General features: G+C 38.9%; 1 protein-coding gene across 1 annotated transcript; it reads left to right on the plus strand.

The window, feature by feature from the left end:
• The first annotated feature begins 2,538 nt into the window (after positions 1–2,538).
• On the plus strand, positions 2,539–14,999 carry LOC137089951 (uncharacterized). The gene is made up of 9 exons (XM_067453554.1): positions 2,539–2,780; positions 5,611–5,943; positions 6,027–6,332; positions 8,935–9,063; positions 9,320–9,631; positions 10,211–10,522; positions 10,633–10,947; positions 12,868–13,179; positions 14,908–14,999. The coding sequence occupies exons 1-9, from the start codon at positions 2,585–2,587 to the stop codon at positions 14,997–14,999; spliced, it is 2,307 nt and encodes a 768-aa protein (XP_067309655.1). The 5' UTR covers positions 2,539–2,584.
• The last annotated feature ends 1,079 nt before the right edge of the window (positions 15,000–16,078 follow it).

Genomic DNA, 16,078 nt, shown 5'->3' on the forward strand with positions numbered 1-16,078 from the left:
ACAAAACAGGGAGATTTGGTTTTTATATTGTAATTTGTGTTTTACGTTTAATTCTTGTAAATATTTTTATAGGGCATTATGATTTGTATTTTCTTTGTTTTCTTCCAGATGATGCACGATTGCTGTTTACATTATTGAAAGCCTTGATGGCTAAATGAGGGGTGACCGGCCCAGTGTTAAATACAACAATGTTTTATAAGCTACTGACGTGACCAGAGTCACTCATTTCATGTGAGTGGGAATCATTTATTTATCAATTTATCAAACTTTTTTACAGTGTAAAACATTACTGATGTCAAGTGTATGTCTTGTTTAGTTTGGTTATCATTGTCTCTATTTTCCTCCCTTAGTTCCAGTTTGTTCATATTTCGTCATGGTTTGTAATCACACCCGTTCTGTTTCCCCTTGATTACTTCATGTGTTTATAAGCCCTTAGATCCCTCTGTTCATTGTTCAGTCTCATTGCTGGTTGGCATGGTTGTTTTGCTGTTTCCCGGTCATCTCTTGAGCCCTGCTGGATGTATTTCAGTAAAGACTGTTTTGTTTATATTCCTTATCATTGTTCGATTTACTACATGTTGGGGACTGTATTTGTGTATAGTTAGTCGAATGCTCATCCACTACGGGGCTCCGGTAAGAAGCGTGACAGGAGACAGGAAACTGTTCAAATCTTCATATAATGTTTGGCCACATGCATTGTCATCATCCAGTTGTACTCAGTCTCATGATATACAAAATGTATAAAATATGGGCTTTCTGAAATAAACAGAATAAGAATATACATCAGTGTATGTCTAATAATGTTGCTTTACACAAACACAAACACTAACTTACTACTGACGTGTTATACGTCACAGAGAGGGATTAACAGCGGCAAACATATGCGCGCAAATTACCGTATATAGCTCTCATATTATAAGATAGCACAAGCTGAATAACTAATTTACCAATGTAATAAACATGCATCACTTATAACTGTGTATTATTAAATCAACTTACATTCAATCACGCACATTAACACCTGTAGAAATGGCGGAGCAAACGGCTGGTGAAAGTGAAACTAAACACGATAGCGGAAACTAACGCTACCTGGTGGCATACGCAATAAGAGGTTTCATAATAAAAGTAATTCCCGTGTCCTCATATAGGGAATTTAGAACATTACAGCTACACAATACAAAATACTGAACCCAGATAGGATTAATAATGGACTTCCAGCATTGTTTCTGCTCTTTATGGAGCAGGAGCAATGATCCCAAACTTCTGTGGCCTTCAGATGAGCTCAAGAACAGCGTAGAGAGCTTCATGGAATGGGTTTCCATGGCCGAGCAGCACATCCGAGCCTTACATCACCAAGAGCAATGCAAAGCGTGGGATGCAGTGGAGTAAAGCAGCCGCCACTGGACTCTAGAGCAGTGAGACGTGTTCTCTGAGTGACCAATCACGCTTCAGTCTGACAATCACATGGACGAGTCTGGGATTGGTCTTTGCCAGGAGAACCAAACTTGCCTGCCTGGATTGTGCCAAGTGTTACGTTTAGTGGAGGGGGGATTATGGTGTGGGGTTATTTTTTAGGGGTTGGGCTTGGCCCTTAGTTTAAGTGAAAGGAACTCTTAATGCTTCAGCATACCAAGACATTTTAGAGCGAGTTTGGTGTGGAGGAACTTGACTGGCTTGGAACTACAAAGACATCTTGTTCAAAAATAAATCTCTCTTTTTTGACTACTGATTTGAAAACAATATTATATTAGTCAGCTTTTAAACAATTTCAAATGTATTAGAATTGAATAAATTATAAATACCAGATAGACCTAAGGAATTTGCAGTTGTAATGGATGTAATCCCCTGAAAAGTATTAATCATTCTCAGAATACATTACAGGAGGAAGATCTACATTTTTACTACTATTAATTGGTAATACAATAATTCATTCAATTAAAAAAATTGCATTGCATAGTTTATTGCAGAATGCATTATAAATAATAATATTGTGTATCCTCCAGCTCACTTTTTCTGGTCGTCTGGTGGATGAACTCTATATTAATACAAAAGTAAAAGAAGAATATCTTTAAATAATGCATAGAAAATAACCAGTAAAACATGTGCTGCAACATTAACTTAGATAGTGATTACTCTTGTAAGGTTTCTTTTTCATTGCATATATTCAAACATATTTTGGGTTGATGTGAAGAGTTTAATTAAGAACAAACTGAACAGATATGCATCTGAGTGGCAATAATAAAAAATAGTTTCAGATTCATAAAATGAAATGGTCCGACTCCAAACCTAACTTTTCTTGCTTTAAAATGATTTCAAGCTTTACTGTAATGTTTTGTGTAATTGCTCAAGTAATTTTTTATTTTTATTTAATGTTTCTCATTGTATTTTTTTTTTTTTTTGGCGTTATGTCATTTCTCTTGTCCTGTCTGGGAAATTCATTTTTAAATAATTTTATTAATATTATTTTGGTTTTATCTTTATGGAATGTTCAATCACATTATTTTTGCGGTTGGTGTAGTGGAGCGGTTTTTCTTGGAGTGGGCGGGTTTAGGAGAGCCATTGTGCTGAAATCTGGTAACACTGGATGGGTGTGAACAAAAGAATACCGTCATCCAAACACACGACGTTTCATTTTTTTATGATTAGTGCGGCTCAGGTACGAGAGGGGCGAATCGGATTCCTCCACTGCAAGATTATGTTTAATAAAGCAGATTTCACGCACATCTATCGCGAGACGAGGAACATTGTTTTAGCCTCGGTGTTCATGGCACTTTTAAATGGTGAGTGAGTTTACAAGTACATTTATCTTGAACACTTTTGGTTTCATTTCTAGCGTTGCGCATGCGCTCTCCACGTTAAAGCTGTAAACCTGTTCGTTTTAGTGACATGTAGACTATGAATGAACACAGTCATGCGAATCCCACGCTCATTTAAACACCGCGAGTGAGCATGAGACAGCAAAATCACGAGTACATACCATTTCTGTCACTCAAAAGCTATAAGTCTATAAAATAATTCTAGAAAATATATTCAAAGACTGAAAGTTTGTGTGCTAGTGGTTTCACAGTCTGGTTAAAAGGCAAAATTAAATATAACAAATTCGTTTTATTGACTTTATTTATATATTTTTATTGACTGATTTTGCCTTGTTTTTCTGCATACATATCTAAAATATTTGAAATGCTCATAAGGTATAAGACTTCAGAGACTGTATCTTTTTGTATCTGTATCTGCACTGGTAGACCTAAGAAATGCAAATGATTTATTTTTTTCCCCCTATTGAAATATAAAGGCATGTATGATTTCTGCATGTATTTCTTCTCTGGCGCTTCTGTAAAAAATACTTTAATTTACTTTAGATGTACACTTTAGATTTCAATCTTAATTCTGACCTTTAAAAAAATATTTAAAAAAAATGATTGAATCAGACTCTTTTCTGTTTTAACGGCTGATCATACGTTGAGTTGTGGTGTAATTTAGATATGTGATTATTCTGGGTGTGTCATACTTTCAGATAATGATCTGTTTATAGGGACCAGTATGGCACGTTCACAGACACAGGCTTGTCAGTTTTAATCCTAAACAGAGGATGCAGGGTGAACTATTTCCCTTTAGCTCAGGTCCTGTTCTGCCTACTCGTAACAAAAAGTGTTGTGTTTTATAGTCCCAAAAGCACATCTTCCTAAGGAAGTGATAGTCATGAGTTTTGAGGGAGATAAGATTAGGCCAGGTGGGTCCTGTGTTTTCCGTGTAGATGCCCTCTTCAGATGAGTACGGTTTGTTGTTTAATTGCAGGTTAGATTTTTTCACTCTTAGGAGAAATCCATTCTTACAGTTTTGCAGTTCGACATTTTGCTTTTGTTACGTTGTGGCACTAGTGAAGACAAAAAGGTGATTTTTGAGTATTGAAAAACTTAAAGGGGTCATATTTAAAGGGGTACATGCATTTTTACAAGCTGATTGAATGGAAATGTGTGTTGGCAGTGCCTGTACACAACCATCCTATAATGATAAAAATCCATCCAGTGTTTTTTTTTTGAGGTGCTGTGTGTATGTTACGACCGTCTAGGGGTCTGTAGCAACAGGAAGAGGAAGTAAAGAGTCTCACTACCAGAGAGATAAAATCAAACAATGCTGCGTTCCACTCCACTTTCAGACACGCACTTGCAAACTTCCCTAAGCACTTCCCCTTGGGGGAATCCCTGCCGCCATTTTGAAGTTCGTTCCACTTCGTGAAGTGGACAAGGGAAGTTTATATGGACAGACCCTTGCTCCCTTGATTTTGGCCGAGTGAGCGAGTCTACTTCATATGTACACTTCAGGCAGCTTCATATACCACAATGCAACGCGATTGTGACGTCACCACATATCGCGTTTAATTTACCCCACCACAAACAACTCTATGATATTTTTAAAAACATTTAAAACAACCCAAACACATCCATATACATATAGAATGCTGCATTAAACAATTTCGTAAAGGAAAAAAATAAATCAACTCCAAAGTGTATTCCAAGTGATCAAGGGCTTAGGGCGTTCCAGTTCAGTCCATTGCAAAGTTTCTGCCAGTAGTGGGCACTCATGCAATGACGCACATCTGAGTGAACGAGACGGGGGGGAAGTTCGCGAATGAAGGGCATGATAAAAACGAACTGGAACACAGCACAGATATTTATTTCTTACACAGGGTTTAGCGTCAGGGGTAGACAAGGCCAAAAATAACAAACAGAAGAAACCTTTTGTTTTACCTCTACAATTCCTAATTTTGAAAATAAAGAAAACCAAATACAGTTTAAAATTACCTACCTCCCTAACCAAAAACAATATGAAAATGTGTACAAAATAAAATGGCGTCAAACCCCCTACGTCCCTTGATTTGGCAAAGATATATAGAAAAGTGTTTGCAGATAATAAATACAGAGGTTGTAGCAAACAAAGTAAAATCAAAATCGATAGACAAACAGACGTAGGTCAAGTAAACAGGAAATAACAACGATCTAAATACTATAGTCACACTCACAAATACAAACTAATAATCACTCACAATCAATCTCTCTGGCACGACACTCTAGCAAACGATACGTAGAGATGCGAAACGATCCAAGACACAATGGTACAAAGATGGCCTCTTCAGTGTGTTAGGGGCGGTCCTTATATCTGGATCAGGTGAGAGGGAGAACCAATTGCAGACTCCAACAGGTTAACACAAGCCAACGCCCACCTGTAATACAAACATGCATGTGCACATACACAGAGAGAAAAAAATCACAAGACAAACACAGGACAACAGGATGGGATGAATAAATAAATGACTCTGCTCATAACAGTGTACATTGATGAAAGACAAAAAATTAACTTAAATGATTTTAGCAAATGGCTGCAGTATAACAAAGAGTAAAAAATGTAAGGGGGTCTGAATACTTTCTGTACCCACTGTATATGTATCTCTACTTTGACTTATGTTTGTCTTCTCTGCAAGCTCCTATACATGTATATTCACAGATATTTAATTTCTCTTTCCTGACATCTGTCTGTTCTTTATTCTTTACCTGTTATAATCTGCATGGTTGCATCAGCCTTATAGAGGATGAAACTCTGAGTTGTTCGCAGGTGTGTCTGGTGTGACGGCAGAAGCAAAGAAAGTGTCCGTCTTGGAGGGAGATTCCATTACTTTATACACTAACCTTACTGATATACAAAAGGTTGATCTGATTATGTGGATGTATGGAGCTCATAACTCTATGATCGCTAAACTCAATGGAAAGAGTCTGGCGATTTCACTTTATGATGTTGAAGATGGGAGATTCGGGGAGCGACTGCAGCTGGACAACCAGACTGGATCCCTCAGCATCAGTGACATAAGGACCAAACACTCTGGAGATTATCAGCTGAAGATCATCAGCACTGAGACCTCGTTCAAGACATTCAGTGTGACCGTCCACGGTGAGTACCAAATCCAGAGACACACGCAGCACTTTCAGTGATCAAGCAGTGAAATCTGAAAACCGCTCCTGTTTGCACTCCAGATGTGTTTTTTGCCGGGATAACAAACAAGGAAGAGGGAGAATCCGTCACTCTCCATACTGGTGTTCATGAAATCCAGAAGTATGATGTGATCCTGTGGATGTTTGGAGCGCTGAGTCCAGACACATTCATAGCTGAAATCAACATTGCAGTCCATAAGATCTCATTCAGTGACGACAGACTACGGCTGGATGATCAGACTGGATCTCTGACCATCACAAACTGCAGAAGCACAGACACAGGAGTTTATCAACTACAGATCACCAACACTAAAGAGACCTTCTACAAGAGATTCAATGTTTTTGTCAGTGAGTAGATCACATTTTAATGATCCTTTTTACAGAGCCCTTTCTTTATGATTTGTAATTCTAACAATGCAACATGAAGATGTCTAACATCTAACATAAGCATGTCTAGGCATGTAAACGCACTGGATGTCAAAATGATGGAGATGGCCAATCAAATCAAAGTAGGCAGGGTTTAAAGGTCACAGAATTAGAGTGTGCATTCAAGCGTGAAGCGTCAGTTGAACGCTAAAAAAGAGAGAGGTAAGAAGCAAAGCATTTTAAACATTCAAATGTCATACGATCGACAGGAACATCCAGTGATCCAAACTACTAGACTCTTTTCTCAAATATGGCCGTTTTGAATTGAACATTTGCAATTGTGGGATTAATGAAACTCCTACCAGAGTGAAGAGACAAGAAAGTCTTTCATTTCTGACAAAGGCAAGTCTCTTTAACTCACAAAGGCTGTATTTATTTGATACAATATTTGATTGCAAAATAGTATTATTCTTTAAATGAGCTGTTTTCTGTTTTAAATGATTGTCTATTTGAAATGTAATTTATTAATTTTTAAAAAGCTGTATTTTCAGCATCATTACTCCAGTCTTCAGTGTCACATGATCTTTCAGAACTCATTCCATCTATTATGAACAATTATTATTATTGGTGCTCAATTATTAAAAATCTTATTTTGATCAATGTGGAAAACAATTTTTGCATGCTTAATATTTTTGTGTAAACCAAGATTTCAAGTTGAATCTTTTGTAATAATTCCTTTGATCAATTTAAGTTTCCTTGGAGACTAAAAGTATTATTATTATTATCTACCTCAAACCATTGAATGGTAGTGTATCATGATTTCCACAAAAAACAGCACAACTGTTCTCAACACTGATAATAATAATCAATGTTTCTTGAGCGTCAAATCAGCATATTAGAAGGATTTCTGAAGGATCATGTGACACTGTAATGATGCTTTACCATCATAGAAGACATTTATATTACATATTATATGGCGCTAGCAACGTCAAGGTCATGGGTTCAATTCCCAGGGAAAGCAAGAATTTACAATTTTTTTTAAAAATGTGTACCTTGAATGCAATGTAAGTCGCTTTGGATAAAAGCGTCTGCCGAATGCATAAATGTAAATGTAAAAAAGAAACATTATTTTAAATTGTAATTTTTTACAATATTACTGTATATTCAAGAGATGGTTACAGCCTTGGAACATGAGTGAAAAGAAAAAGCTTGTCAGGATTTGCATAGCAATGTTAAACTTTAGGCGTTTAAACTTCACCATTTGAAGGACTTGCAGATGGGAAAATAAATTAAGAGTGTGCACTCAAACACTGTGAGCTAGTGTCAGTAATCAGTGTTTGGTTATTTCACAGCAAACTGTTGGGCCATTGAAAGGATGGAAAAGTCCCCCAGGCTTGATACAGACGCAAACTGCTTTCCTGAGCAAGGCCAGAGTCCACCTTTCTCCAATTCTTGTAGCCTTCTCTCAGAAAAAGGCTTAGTTTAGAGCTTCACTGCTTCACAAATTAAGTCACTTTCATTTGATTTATACCATGGTCTGGTCTGTCTGAATCCTCGATTCTGATTGGCTGGAAGATGTGCAATAAAACCGTTTAATGCACAAGTCAGTTGAATCACCGTTCTATATTAAACACAGAGAGCAGAAATCATCGTCATTTTTACCCTTCTGGTCAAATACTGCAGCTTTAAGTTTATGTAAGGAATAATGTCCACCCAGCCGGTTGTTATCGCAGAATAAACCCCTTCAGAGTGATCAGGACCCCAACGCGAAGCGGAGCGTCACTCTGAAGGGGTTTATTCTGTGATAACAACCGGCTGGGTGGACATTATCCCGCTTATTACACGGCTACTAGTCTCAAATAAATTAGACACAAAATATTGTCTTGAGATTAAATATTTTATTAGCTCTTACGCAAAGCTTCCGCAAAGAAAAACAGTTCCAACCTGCTTTAAGCCTTTATCTATTGCTGCTAAATGTTGAGAATGAATGCTGAAAGGGTTAGTTCAGCCAAAAATGAAACCAAGCCTATGATTTACTCACCCTCAAGTCATTATAGGTGTTTATGACATTCTTCTGTCAGACAAATACAATCAGAGTTATATTTAAAAAGTCCAGGCTAACGTTAATCCCAGCAGTAGTTGGAGCTGTTTTTGAAGTCCATAAAAAATGCAGCTGTCCGTCAAATAACGTGCTCCACACGACTCCGATGGGTTAATAGAGCCTTCTGATTCCAATCGATGCGTTTGTGTAAGAAAAATATCCATATTAAAAACGTTATAAAGGAGACCTGCCTTGAAGTCTTCCATTGTAACCCACGGCTGTTTAAACCACAAGATGGCGCCAGCGTTAAGCACAGAAGTAGAACCGGTCAAGATAACTCGCAGTACCCGGATGAGCGGGTGTTATCTGGAAATAACATACCGCTGGAATGCGCGATTGACCAATCAGAATCAAGTATTTCACAGAGCCGTGCAATAAAAGCGGGATAATCCACTCGGCTTCGGGTTAGGCGAAACTTTGCCTTCACGTCCTACATTAAAAGAAATGAATGCACAGCTCTAAAGTATTTCTGTCTCTCTCTAGCTGTTCCAGAACCAGGTCTGTCTTCAGGAGCTTTAGCCACACTCATTTGTTTCTCTGTGCTGTTAGTTGTGTCCGCAGCTGTAACCGCTGGTGTGTGTTACTATCGCCGCAAGTACTCACAACTAAAGGGTAAGTATCACAGAGTCAGGTTTCCTGCTTGATCTACTAAAAGATTACAAGTCAATTTCCACATTTCTGTTCTAATTTTAGTTGATGTGGCTTTGGGCCGATACAAATATGAAACGTTGAAATTTAGAGCAGCAATCCATTTGAGGTTTATTAGTCAAGTAAACTTAAAGTTGTGTGTTTTTACTGATAGTACTGGCAGTTGTATAACTGTTATTTCTGAGAAACATTCTGTTCATTCTCTGGGTGCAATAAACAGATGAACTAAATACAAGAGAAGTGAAAGAGGGAGATTCTGTCACACTACACACTGGAGTAACCGAAATACAGAGATATGATAAAATACTCTGGAGGTTTGGACCTCGAGGCTCTGTCATCGCTCAGATTTCTGTAAGGACCAGCGAGATCTCACTTGGAGATGACGAGAGATTCAGAGACCGACTGCAGATGAACGGTGAGACTGGAGATCTCACCATCAGAGACGTCAAAATCACACACTCAGGAGACTATCAGCTGAAGCTCATCGGCACCACAGAGACCAAATCCAAAAGATTCAAGGTTATTCTCTTTGGTGAGTGGCTCAATCTTTTATAATTAGTGATGTTTGTCATGCATGTTATTAGGGGCCAATCACTGAAGGTGTGTTATCTTTCTTCCAAAGTCATGAAATAGCTTTTGCAACTTATTTCATGGATGACGCATTTCTGAGTGAAACAGGAAGTTTAACTCTTTCCAATCAGCCGTTTTTAAAAAAAAGTTGCTAGTCAGCTCCAGCCTTTTTAATGATTTTTCTAAAACTTTCATGGCACCTAGAATATTTTGTTGTATTCACAGTCATTTCCTCTTTGTGGGTTTGACATTTCATTCAGTAACGTTAAGCAGTTATTTTACATGGGCGTCAGCAATGCTTCTATCACTTGTTTCTGTTTTGATCAGGATATTCTGTACTCGTTCAAGAGATGTGTACTAGCGCCCCTACTGTATAACGGTGAAAACACGGATTCAATGTTAGGGAAAGAGTTCATGTGAAAAAATGTAGGGTGGTCACAACAGAGTTTGCAGTGGTTTGTAGAGGTCGTCTGATTTTCACCACCTCACACTTGTTTGTTCTCATGTTCACTTTTCTTCATGTTTTGTGGTGATCCTGCAGTGGACTCGCTGAGATTCTCAGAGGGAGAAAACATCACTCTAGACACTGGTGTTAGTGAACTACAGAGGGATGATCGGGTGCTCTGGAGGTTCGGATCTGAACACACCATCATGGATAAAAGTGATGGATACCCCAATCAGGTCTCATTAAATGATGTTGCTGATGGGAAATTCAACGACAGACTGCAGATGGACCGTCAGACTGGATCTCTCAGCATCTTGAACTCCAAAAGCACAGACTCTGAAGATTATCACCTACAAATCAGGAGCAGAAATAAAGTCTCATATAAGAAGTTCAAAGTTACAGTGTGGTGTGAGTAGCTCAAGTCTTTAAACGAAATGATGATGTTAATACCCTTATATTCAGCAGTCAGTGAACTGAGCACGCTCTTATGATCATATTTCTCTTTCTGTTGTATGAAGTGGACACACTTAAAGTGACAGCGGGAGACTCCGTCACTCTTAACACTGATATTACCGAGCTAGAGGAGGACAGTAAGATACTGTGGACACATGGAGATAATGACACGTGCATTGCTGAAATCAACAGAGCCAGTAGTAAGATCTCTCTGTACCGTGGTAATGATATGAGATTCAGAGACCGACTGCAGCTGGATCATCAGACCGGATCTCTGACCATCTGGAACATCAGCGTCACACACTCGGATGTTTATAAGCTGCAGATCAGTGGCAGCAGCACAGGGTCCAGATGCAAGAGATTTGCGCTTATTGCCGATGGTGAGCGTCTCATGTCTTTCAGTGAAATTAATGATTTGTTTAGATCTACAGAACTAAAATGAATAGCTCTGAAATGAACAAACTGCAACTAAACTGCTATGTAAGGGATAATGTCCACCCAGCCGGTTGTTATCGCAGAATAAACCCCTTCAGAGTGATCAGGACCCCGAGGCGAAGCGGAGCGTCACTCTGAAGGGGTTTATTCTGTGATAACAACCGGCTGGGTGGACATTATCCCGCTTATTACACGGCTACTAGTCTCAAATAAATAATTATTAGACACAAAATATTGTCTTGAGATTTAATATTTTATTAGCTCAAGCTTCCGCGAAGAAAAACAGTTCCAAACTGCTTTAAGCCTTTATCTATTGCTGCTAAATGTTGAGAATGAATGCTGAAAGGGTTAGTTCAGCCAAAAATGAAACCAAACCTATGATTTACTCACCCTCAGGTCATTATAGGTGTTTATGACATTCTTCTGTCAGACAAATACAATCAGAGTTATTCAGTGTTGGGCAGTAGCGTCGCTACAAGTAGTGACGCTACTAGCTTAACTACATTTTTCAGTAGCGTGGTGGTAGCGTCGCTGTTTTCTCAATCAAATAGCTTTTCAGTAGCGAAGCTCTTCTGTTGATCAATATAATAATAATAATAATAATAATGCGTTCAATTTATATAGCGCTTTTCAAGGCACTCAAAGTGCTTTACATTGAAGGGGGGAATCTCCTCAACCACCACCAATGTGCAGCATCCATCTGGATGATGCGACGGCAGCCATATTGCGCCAGAACGCCCACCACACACCAGCTGATTGGTGGAGAGGAGACAGAGTGATGAAGCCAATCAGGATATGGGGATTATTAGGAGGCCATGATGGACAGAGGCCAATGGGCAAATTTGACCAGGATGCCGAGGTTACACCCCTACTCTTTATCGAAGAACATCCTGGGATTTTTAATGACCACAGAGAGTCAGGACCTCGGTTTAACGTCTCTGTCATCCGAAAGACGGAGTAGTGTAGTAGTATCAAGTAGTGCGGTAGCGTCCACACAAGCTAACGTTACATTTTCCCAAGCATTTCTGAGGATCAAGCTCAAATTGGAAAACAACTGAGAAGAACGCGGATTTCTACGTTCCTTTCTGCCTCGCGCAGACGCCCACAGATGCGCGCGCGAGCCTTTCAAAGTACTCCTTTGGCAGTGAGCGCGTAAAGACCGGATAGGCGTGTGCACATTCGCACTATCTAGTTGACGTTTTTTTTCCTAGCGCTCAATTCGCTGTTGCACGCGCATCATCCGCGCGGTGACAAAAGAGAAACGGCAAAGTTTTAAAATCTATTGTGTCTCTTGAATAAAAATCTCTTAAAAGTATCGGGGTCCAGCCTGGCCACCTCTTTACATGAATGAATGAATGAAACTTGTTTCATGTGTGTGGGAGATAGACACACACACACACACACACACACACACACACACACACACACACACACACACACACACACACACACACACACACACACGTGTCATGTCTTTCAGTGAAATTAATGTTTTGTTTAGAGCAACAGAACTACAATTTAGCTCTGAAATGAACTCACCCTCCAAGACAAACTGCAACTAATCTGCTATAGTATAATACAGCATATTCCCGTAGTGTGTTAGAAACATGGGGAATGCTGACTTTTTCCCACTACATTCAATGCATTTTTCAGAATGGAGATTCTTGAAAGTAAAGGGAAAGTAAAACATGTAAATTCCACTAAACTCTTAAAAGCAAGGCTTAAATAAGGAGACAGGAATGAACACTCATTTCATCAAAATGTGTTTCATGTTATATGACTTAGCATGTTGAGCTTTCAGTGCACCTGAGATGTTCATTTGCACACGTTTTCTCTCCTTCCCTTCTGTGCTGTGACAAATGAAGAAAACAAAGTGTCAGTGATGGAGGGAGATTGTGCCAAACTAAACACTGATGTCCATGAACTACAGAGAGATGCTCTGATACTGTGGATGTTCGGCCCCGAAGACAATCTTATAGCGAAAGCTGATATGGAGAACAATAAGATATCTACATATGATGGTGTCAGCGGGAGATTCAGGGACAGACTGGAGCTGGACCATCAGACTGGATCTCTGACCATCACAAACATCACGATCAATGACTGTGGACTTTATAAACTCAAGATCATCAACAGCAGAGAGACCAAGTATAAGCGGTTCAGAGTTACTCTTCATGGTGAGTAGCTCAAGCTAGTGATTATTGATCAGATCTCTGTCAACTTCAATAGTTTAAAACAATATGCAAGTAATAAAAATGATAAAAAATGATTGTTAGAAGTCCTACATCCATGCCCCAGTATTAAAAAGAAAACAAACATATATAAACAGCCCATATAAAAAAGACTTAATGGTGCCCTAGAATGAAACATTTAATTAACCCAGCATAGTTAAATAACAAGAGTTGAGTACATAGACTTCACAGACAGTGAGTCTTAAACATCATTGCCTCCTCCTTCATATGTAAATCTTGTTTGTGAAAAACACCACAAAAAAACAAAACAAAAACGGGCTATATTCAACATAACGCCACATGTGACGCAATCGCTGAGATCCTTAATATGTACGCCCCCAACATTTGCATGTCAGCCCATGTTCATTGTCAGTCGGGAGTTCAGCAGATAAACAAGCGACACTCGAGGATAGCGAAAACGGCAGATCATGGAGATAAATGTCATGTCCAGGCTGTGCAGGGGACGTGAGGACTTTTAATACCCTTCCCACTGATAAGCAGTGTCAACAGTCATGGTTTATTTACAATCGGATACTGCAAAGATTTTATTCAAAGTTGGTTGTTTGCTCGGCCCATTTCACCATGGAGAGTGTTTCTAATGGGGTAAAAAAGCAGGATTCGCTCAGCGTCTAAAACTGAAGAAAGGGCCAATTCCAACCGTATTCCTGCAAGCAGTGAGTAGTGATTTTATCCACTTATTGACTGTCGAACCCATTTTGGATTAAATTGAAAGTTTCTTAGTAAGATATTACGATAATAACCCCTGTGTTGTCTAGATTTAACGCAAGATGCCAGTATTGGAAACTCCAAGTAGCTCACAAAACAGTTTGTCAAATGACAAAGGTTAATATTATTTCTTGCCAGTGTCATAAAATACAACAGAACATACGTATGTCGATGCCTTTTGATGGAGTGAAATCTAAATTAGCCTATATTTCATCATTAACACAACTCAGAAGCTAACTAACGTTATGTTTACTACTACTACTGTTTAGTTGCTTACAGATCTCTCACTCGATTCTTGTAGCTAACGTCACCTTCTCCACCATCCAAGTTGAAACGATAGTCATTTGAAAAGGCTTAGTCTATTTGTTAAATAAATATACATTTTTGAGAACTGAAGTATGATTATTTTGCAGCAGGTGAGTAGTAAACATGACACTGACTATTTTGAGTGGCTTCTACATTACTTTGTTTGGCTAAATAAATCGACTTTTAAATCAGTACTCTACTGTCAAACTGTAGAAGCTAAGAAGCTAAAGTTAAGAAGCTATCATTGTAAAATCATTGCCATGACGGATGGTATAGATATGTTAGCTGTGCAGTGAAACAGCCAATCAGAGCAGAACTCTGCATTAATATTCATGACTCTTCCAAATAAGGCAGAAACAGAGCATTACATCCTAGGAACAGTTTATAGGGTTGTAAATGGACCTGTAAAACTGTATCTGAACAATTTTTGCCCTTAAATAAGCCACATACCGTCTATGTAGAGATCAGAGAACAATTTAACATATTGTTTCAAATCATTCTAGGGCAGCTTTCAATTATTATTAAAATAGATTGAATTTCTGAATCAGTGTATTGCAGATTTATAGAAACACTAACCCACTCCATGTAGTTATGACATACATTTTTCTCCTCATCATCTGTGATTCTTTCTGTTTCTTACAGGGAACAGAGGAAGAGATGCTGTGGGATCCCATCAGAGAGAAAGCTCAGAGGAGATACCATTGCTTCCAATGGGCAGCAGCAGTAGTGCTTGACACATTAATCTCATTCCCACTTAAAACAAACACTATTTTTTCTTTTTATGAACCATTTACATCTACCCCGCAAACTGTTTGAAAAGCAACTTTATTTGCACATTTAACTAGTGATGACTGGTGCTAAAACATTTTTGGGGTGGCGTAACAAACTGAAAATCACACTGTCAGTAATGCGTAATGTAATTGTTAAATAGCCATTTGACAGGCGATTTAACCAAGCTTAAAAAAATTGACAATTCGACTGTTAATGCATGCACGGAAACATGGAAAACAAAAAAAGGAATTACATGAACACGCCGTATCTAGTGTAGACAGCATCACTGATTGTAATGGGTCTTCTTTCAACTAGAGGGAATGCTACGCCAACCTGAAACTTGGACACTTGTTCCTTAAGTGGAGATGATCTCTTGCAGTCCTGAGCGAGAAAGGGATTTACTGAGAACGGTTAAAGGGGCGGTGAAACACTCAGTTCAATCTCATGTCAATCTTGAGTACCTATAGAGTAGTATCGCATCCTTCATATCTCCGAAAAGTCTTTAGTTTTATTATATTTATAAAAGAAATATGGGCTGTACCGAGTCTTTCCGGAAAACAACGAGCGGCTGGAGGCGTATTGTGTGGGCGGAGCTAAAGAATGACGAGCGCGAACAAAGCCGTGACGTCCTCAAGCGTGGAGAAACTCATGGCTATCACAGATAATGATCCAGAATCATTCGGAGGATGAAATAAATTGAACAGCAACAGCAGGACATCCGTCTCTGTGGTATGTACTGTATTTAGTGGCCTTGGTGTGTGTTTACTCGCAGTTTATGAGGACATGATTCGGTTTATGGACTATTGTATGTGACTAAACCTTAGCAGTAGCAAGCGAAACGGTTTTGCACGTCAGACTAGTGTAACGTTATACAGAGAACAACAATAGAGTCCATTAGCGCATTTGAATGACGAAGCACGCGATCGTGTCGTTTACTGATGTTTACTCACGCGACGATAGCCAACAGCAGAGACATTTGAAGCAGTTTTACTCACCGGCTGCTTCCAAAGCTGGACCCAACCTTTATCGCTGGGACCGCTCC

Source organism: Pseudorasbora parva, chromosome 2 (genome assembly GCF_024679245.1).
Source record: "Pseudorasbora parva isolate DD20220531a chromosome 2, ASM2467924v1, whole genome shotgun sequence".
Taxonomy (NCBI): Eukaryota; Metazoa; Chordata; class Actinopteri; order Cypriniformes; family Gobionidae; genus Pseudorasbora; species Pseudorasbora parva.